We start from the raw sequence: 7,504 nt of genomic DNA on the forward strand, positions 1-7,504 counted from the left end.
GCTGATTCACTTTGTTATACAGCAGAAACTAACACACCATTGTAAAGCAATTATACTCCAATAAAGATGTTAAAAAATTGCTAATGATGAAATATTTCAAAGTACAATAGGGTATAAGAAAAATAGGCATTCTAGTTCCTACCACTCAGATTTAACAAAGGTTAACATTTTCCCTGTTTGTTTGTTTTTCTTCTTCTTCTTCTCCTTTTAAAAATTTTTTTATTTTTTATTTGAGAAATAGGACCTTCTGGTGGCCTTAGTGTTGGGGGTGGGGTAGAGGTGGGTGAGTGATGTAAAGATACTGGAATGTAAGAGTGAGATGACCTGGGCTTTCTCTGCAGGTCTTCCCTTGACATGGAATGAGTTATCTGTCACTGGTGCCTAAACATCAAGCAGAGTAGTCAGCGAGAACATCTCCCCATTAAAGATTCCGCAGTGCCACAGAAGAAATAGGAAGAAGCCATGCCTTTCACCTCTCCTGCTCTCTGAAAAATAAAACACTTTGCAGTAGTGTCCTTTAAGGACACAATGCCTCTTTTGTTGAAATATAAAAGAATCTGGCTTTTTCCATCAGTTTGTGATTGGAATACCATGAATGTTTTGATTGCGCTGATGTGAAAAAAGAACAAGACAGGGTTTGGTGTTTTCAGTGATTGCTGTAATTGTTAGCAGGAACACATTCCCCCTTCTCTTCTGCTCAGGCTGGCTCATCAGGACGCAGAGGATTGAGAGTAACATTGTCATGGGCATAACCTTGAGTCTGCTCTGGTTTATATTAGAAGAAGCATTTGCAAACTTCTTTACTTAGTATTAGCATCCTTGACGATGGTAACTTTTTTGTAACTCTTCTTGACTGTCATGAGGCCCATGGTTGAGACTGGTTCCCTTTACCGAGTGCTTGCTAAGTGCTAGGCATAGTCCTAAGCCCTGTGTGTATGTTCTGTTTCCTGCTTGTAATACCCACTGAGGTAGGCATTGTTACTGTCCTCACCAACAAATGAGAAAACAGGTGTGGGGAGGTTGATTAGGTTGCTGGGGGTCACCCTGGGAGTGGCAGAGCCCTGAGTCACATCTCATTTTGCCTGACTCCAAAGCCAAGTTCTCAGTCAGTCACTAAATGAGGGCCACTTGATATTGGTATTTGGGTTAACAGAACTGTAAAGTAGGAGTTAAGGTTCTGGGAACAGGATCTGGGCTGAGCACTTCCCAGTCCTATCTAATGCAGCCTCCTCTGAGTCTGAGGTAGGTGAGGCAGGCGGGCCTGCTCCCATTTCACAGATGAGGACTCTGGGGCCAGGCAAGCAGTGAGCTTGCCCAGAGCCATACAAGTAATGTTGGGCTGGATATTAACCAGGGTCTTTTGAAAACACACTCCAGGTCTTTATGCTATGCTTCAGCTTGGTCTCTGACTACCTTGGTTGACCTTCAGCCCTGCACTTAACTGTAAGATTAATGCTGTTTCGCCATCTTTTAAATAGGAGCAGTACTACCTGTCTCACTTGTTAGAGATTATAGAGGGTTAGCTAGCAGTGTGTCTTTTTTTTGTTTTTTTGCGGTGCGCGGGCCTCTCACTGTTGCGGCCTCTCCCATTGCGGAGCACAGGCTCCGGACGCGCAGGCTCAGCGGCCGTGGCTCACGGGCCCAGCCGCTCCGCGGCATGTGGGATCTTCCCGGACCGGGGCACGAACCCGTGTCCCCTGCATCGGCAGGCGGACTCTCAACCACTGCGCCACCAGGCAAGCCCAGCAGTGTGTCTTTTAAAATTCTTGGAGACACACACCATTTATATACATATTTATTTAATCACTGTGGTGCTTTATGATGTGAGATAATGCTTTTTTTTTTTTTTGGCCACAATATGTGGCTTGCTGGATCTTAGTTCCCCAACCAGGGATTGAACCTGGACCACAGCAGTGAAACATCAAGTCCTAACCAGTGGACCGCCAGAGAATTCCCGAGATAATGCTTGTTTGTTAGATTTAGTTACATATAAATCTTTATTTTTGATAATCTGGTAAAGTTATTTGGTAAGTCAACTGGAAGTTGAAGACCTTAAGAGAGATTTTTTTCTGCACAGACTGAGTCAGTGTTTTTCTAGAGGCATCATAGCTAACCTCAGCTTATTCTGGGTTGCTTTGAGGTGGCAGCTGCTCCCTGGTGGTTACCTGTTAAAGGCGCTAACTGGAGACACCCAGAAGGGCCCGACTCTACTGTCCTGCTCAGGTGAGGCTGGTGGGTCTTTCCCCAGATGACGTGTTTCATTCCAAAATAGGTTCCTATGCTGTTGAAAAGAAACTCAGTGGCCATCTTCTATAAAAGAGTGAGTATGACAAACTCTACTCACTTGGTCGGTAGGAAAATAGGATGGCAGGAAATACTGTATGTACAGACCCAAACATAGCACCTAGCTCACAGAGAGCTCTTAATAAGTGGCCTTCTTCCTCCCTCATTTGGCCTGTCAGAGGGTTCCCTCGTGGAGATTTTTTTCCCCGTTTGACAGGCTTATTACAAATGTCGTGACATGTTTAACCTTTACAACTTGTCTGTTTGCTCTCCCTCATGAGTGGGTCATTGTGAGGAAGGAAACCATCTGTCTTACAGATAAGTGGTAGTGTCCTGCCAGGTGGTCACTGTAGAAGCTCAGGCCTTGGGTTTAGGACTCATGTTATCTCCAGTCCTGGACTGACATACTTTGAAGCCACCGTCTGACCAAAAAACCACAGAGCTGCAAGTCGGTCAACAAGTCTCCAGGGTGGCAAAGAAATAATTATCTCAAGCAAAAATGGATAGCACTTGAAGCCCTGAAGACACAGAAAGGTTTGGGTCAGGACTCAGCATCTCAACAGCCCAAGAAAACTGTTCTCCTAACCCAATTTTTCAGATGGGATTTTTGAGCTTCTATTTTTGACAACATTCCCGGTTATTGACCTCATTGTCAGGAAGCTGGAAGTACATGAAGTTCGGCTTTAGGGATATAGCCCCTTGAAAACGTCAGAAATCTTTCAAAGCCTGAGGTGGTAGGAGTAGGACGGGAATAAAACACAGACCTAAGCATGGACTTGATATGGGGAGGGGGAAGGGTAAGCTGGGACGAAGTGAGAGAGTGGCATGGACATATATACACTACCAAACGTAGGGTGGATAGCTAGTGGGAAGCAGCCGCGTGGCACAGGGAGATCAGCTCAGTGGTTTGTCACCTCCTAGTGGTGGGATAGGGAGGGTGGGAGGGAGGGAGACGCAAGAGGGAAGAGATATGGGAACATATGTATATGTATAGCTGATTCACTTTGTTGTAAAGCAGAAACTAACACACCATTGTAAAGCAATTATACTCCAATAAAGATGTTAAAAAAAAAAAAAAGCCTGAGATGGTAGCCTCTGTGGTAGAAATAGACCGTGAGGTGGAAAGTTGTAGGATTCTTGGGTACCTCAGGTTGACGGCCTCTTAGGTCCCAATTATTTTCTTCTTTCCTGGATTTAATAGTAGAAGAAAAAGCGAAGGGTAGAAGGAAAACTCAGAGTGGAATGTATTATATCCACTGACTGAGTCCTTCTTCTGAGAAAAGTGCGTGTCTTACTATCAGTGCTGAAAACAGTGACTGGCATGTAATAGGTACTCAATAAACGCTTGTAAAGAATAAGTGAAAGTCGTGGTGTAATTACTGTAGGGAATTCAAAGATGCTTAAGAAATAGCCTAGGAATGTAGAGTCCACCTGAGAAAGAGTGAGCAGCGAATTAAAGTTATCTGGTGCTGGGTAAATATATTTATCCCCTTACTCTCAAACTTTGCCCCTAAGCTTCTCTACCCCTCTACCTTTAGAAAAAATAAAGACTTACTTGGAATCTGCTAGATTCCTCACTTGATAGAGTGAGGCACATATAGCTGACTCATCTGTAGCAGAAAGACACAAAGTTTAAGGCCAAGTATCACAGATTGGATTCTCTGGAAACAGATGCTGAGATAGAGCTTGGTGTGCAGAATATTTATATAAGGGGTTCCACACCTGTGGAAGGGATGGGGAGGAATCAGGATTGGGCAGAGAGAGAAGCCAAGACTACAGGGCAGGTCCAGGACGTCCCACCCAGTCCCTGGGGCTCTGGGGTATAAATGACCCGTAGGATTTAGCTATGGTGAACTCACAGGTCTGCGCCTTTATGTCCCTGCCGTGGTTGGTCATTGCTGGCTGTGAGGCGGCTCTTTGCAGCTCTCCTGAAGGAGCCGAGAGCTGGAAGCTTCTGCTAATGCCACGCCCAGCAGCTGGAAAATCATTCCTTCCTCTTAGAGGGATCTGGCTGGTGCGTCTCCACACCTACTGCACCAAGTGAGATTCTCTGGGGGTCCAGGCCTGCCTGCAAAGTGAAGAAATGTTTTGAGTCTTGTTCCAAGGGGGATCATAACCTCTTTGGGAGCCTGAGATGTCAGAAACCCGTGGTAGAGGGTGACAGATGTGGCCCGGCTGGGGCTTGATTTGGGGGCCAGGCCCACCTCAGCATCACAGATTGAGGTGAAGGTGCTGATGGGCACTTTGCCGAAGCCGGTCCTGCCGGTTCCGGTTCCAGTTCCGGTTCCGGTTCCTGCCCTGCTCACTCTGCTCTCGCTGTTCCCCAGGCCAGATCACCCGGTTCTTCACGTCTCCTGGAACGACGCCGTCGCCTACTGCACATGGGCAGGGAAGCGGTTGCCCACGGAAGCCGAGTGGGAGTACAGCTGTCGAGGAGGCCTGCAAAATAGGTACTTGGAGGGTCTCGTCTTTGCCTAACAGTATGTGGACCTTTTTCTAAATCTACGGAACTTACTTTGGCTGGACAGTTGATTTAAAACCACAGCCAGATAGCAGCTTACTCCTACTGGGCTTTCTTCCCGCCTGTGAAGTTACTTAGGAAACACGGATGCAGGGATCACCACCCCCTGAGAGTCTCCCAAAGCCATGTGTGCGGTGAGGTGGGCTACGGCAATTGAGCCCCCATCCCTGTGTCACATAGTCCTCCTTAGAGCCTCCTGGCAGGCTGCCTTGCTTTTTGGATTTTCTTATTTTAGGCATCTCCTGAAGCAGCAATATATCTTTGCTTCCAGAGCCATGAGACAGAAAACTCATGTCTGGGTCACATCTTCTAGGAAAGGCTCCTTAAAATAACGAAGGCTTTATAAAAAAGTGCGGTGTGATGTTGCCTGATCATGTTTCCATATAAGTCCAGGATGATGTCTGCTTTCCCAGCCTCCTGTAAGCCCTTCTTTTAGTTCTGTGATTTATTTCAGGCCTCCTGAGTCCTCGGGAGAGACCAAGGTTGTTGTGAACTTGACATGAACTGGTTGTGCGGAAGTTAAAAAAAAAATCCTGATTAAAAGCTTTATGTATTTTTTTTTTTTTTTAAAATAGCTCACTCGGAACAAGCAAGCAATGTTCTCTCTTTCACTGCCTTCCTCCTCTTGACTTTCGTCCAGAAGCCTGTGTCTGTTTGACAGGCTGATGCCTGTGTCTCTTCTGACAGACTCTTCCCCTGGGGCAACAAACTGCAGCCGAAGGGCCAACATTATGCCAACATTTGGCAGGGCGAGTTTCCTGTGACCAACACCGGAGAGGACGGCTTTCGAGGGACTGCGCCCGTGAGTAGTGAGGCTTGTGACGGATGGCGGCGGCTGCAGCACACCGAGAAACCGCCGGCAATGAGCGAAAGCGCCGCTCACTCTCTGTCCCACGTGCTGCCACTTTCCTGCCTCCTTCCACCACCGCACGTAGCAAATACTAATAATTAACCAGACGTTCTTTTTCTGTAACACCTTTTTCTTTCTGATTCCATAATACTTGTTGTGGAAACTTTGAAAAAGCAAGAAGTGTGCAGAGGAGAAAACTGAAAGGGTCTGGAATCCTACCACCCAGAGATCGGTAACCCCGGTTAACGTTTAGGTGCATTTCCTCCCATTGGTCTCCGGTGTTAACGATGCTCCTAATAATGGCTAGTAGTTAGTGAGCGCTCGCAGAGTGCCAGGCACGTTGCTGAGCCATTTGCATGAATTACCTCATTTAATGTCTCTTCAGCTCTGTAAGGTAGGTACTGTTATCCCCATTTTCCAGGTGAGCATTCTGAGGCACACAGAGGTTAACTAACTTGCCCAAGGTTACACAGCTGGAAAGCAGCACAGCGGGGATTTGAACCAGGTCGGTTTGTTTTCAAAGACCATGCTCTTCACTACCATAGATGCCAGCATAAATGTTTCTGGTGTATATGTGCCTATATATTTTTTACATATTGCTTTTGGGTGATACTGTAATATTTAAAATCCCACTGTTTTTCCCTGTATAATATCAGCAACGTTTTATCTGTCATTAGCAGTTCTTCACAAATACATGTCTTTTAGCAGCTGGATAACTTGTCATTTGAATGAACCCTAATTTATTTACCTCTCATTTTTGCAAATTTACATTATATCTGTTTTTCTCCTAAACAACACTGAACATCTTATGCATAGATATTAAATTGTATCTCTGATGATTTTTTAAAAAATTATTATTGGAATATAGTTGATTTACAATGTTGTGTTAGTTTCTGCTGTACAGCAGAGTGAATCAATTATACATACACATATATTCACTCTTTTCTAGATTCCTTTTCCATGTAGGTCATTTCAGAGTATTGAGAAGAGTTCCCTGTGCTATACAGTAGGTCCTTATTAGTCTGATGATTTTTTAAAAGATAGATTCCTAACAGTGAAATTAATGAGTCAAAGACTAGAAAACTTTCTTGATAAGGGTTTCAGATATATAACCAAACTCTTTTCCAGACTGCGTATCGCATGTTTCCCTCCGTGAGCGTTCCTTTCTTTCTGCTCTTTTGTCAGCAAAACCATGCATTAATGAAGCAATGTTAAAAGCATTTCGTTTTCTCTCTTTTTTTTTAACGTCTTTATTGGAGTATAATTGCTTTACAATGGTGTGTTAGTTTCTGCTTTATAACGTAGTGAATCAGCTATACATTTACATATATCCCCATATCACCTCCCTCTTGCATCTCCCTCCCACCCTCCCTATCCCACCCCTCTAGGTGGTTTGTCTGCGTCTTTATTCCTGTCCTGCCCCTAGGTTCTTCAGAACCATTTTTTTTTTTTAGATTCCATATATATGTGTTAGCATATGGTATTTGTTTTTCTCTTTCTGACTTACTTCACTCTGTATGACAGACTCTGTGACCATCCACCTCACTACAAATAACTCAGTTTCGTTCCTTTTTATGTCTGAATAATATTCCGTTGTGTATATGTGCCACATCTTCTTTATCCATTCATGTGTCGATGGACACTTAGGTTGCTTCCATGTCCTGGCTATTGGAAATAGAGCTGCAGTGAACATTGTGGTACATGATTCCTTTTAAATTATGGTTTTCTGAGGGTATATGCCCCGTAGTGGCATTGCTGGGTCGTATGGTAGTTCTATTTGTAGTTTTTTAAGGAACCTCCATACTGTTCTCCATAGTGGCTGTATCAATTTACATTCCCACCAGCAGTGC

General features: G+C 44.7%; 1 protein-coding gene across 12 annotated transcripts in view; it reads left to right on the forward strand.

The window, feature by feature from the left end:
- The window catches only part of SUMF1 (sulfatase modifying factor 1), a 129,812-nt gene that overhangs the window by 55,721 nt on the left and 66,587 nt on the right, over positions 1-7,504 (forward strand). For all 12 annotated transcript variants that reach the window (XR_008615740.1, XR_008615739.1, XR_003676885.2 and 9 more), the window contains exons 4-6: positions 2,141-2,223; positions 4,611-4,733; positions 5,492-5,606. Coding sequence is in view for 8 of the 12 variants with exons in the window: in XM_024123905.2 (XP_023979673.1) it covers positions 2,141-2,223; positions 4,611-4,733; positions 5,492-5,606 (321 nt within the window). In the remaining 4 variants the exon portion in view is untranslated. The remainder of the gene's footprint in view (positions 1-2,140; positions 2,224-4,610; positions 4,734-5,491; positions 5,607-7,504) is intronic.

This window comes from Physeter macrocephalus, chromosome 18 (assembly GCF_002837175.3).
Source record: "Physeter macrocephalus isolate SW-GA chromosome 18, ASM283717v5, whole genome shotgun sequence".
Taxonomy (NCBI): domain Eukaryota; kingdom Metazoa; phylum Chordata; class Mammalia; order Artiodactyla; family Physeteridae; genus Physeter; species Physeter macrocephalus.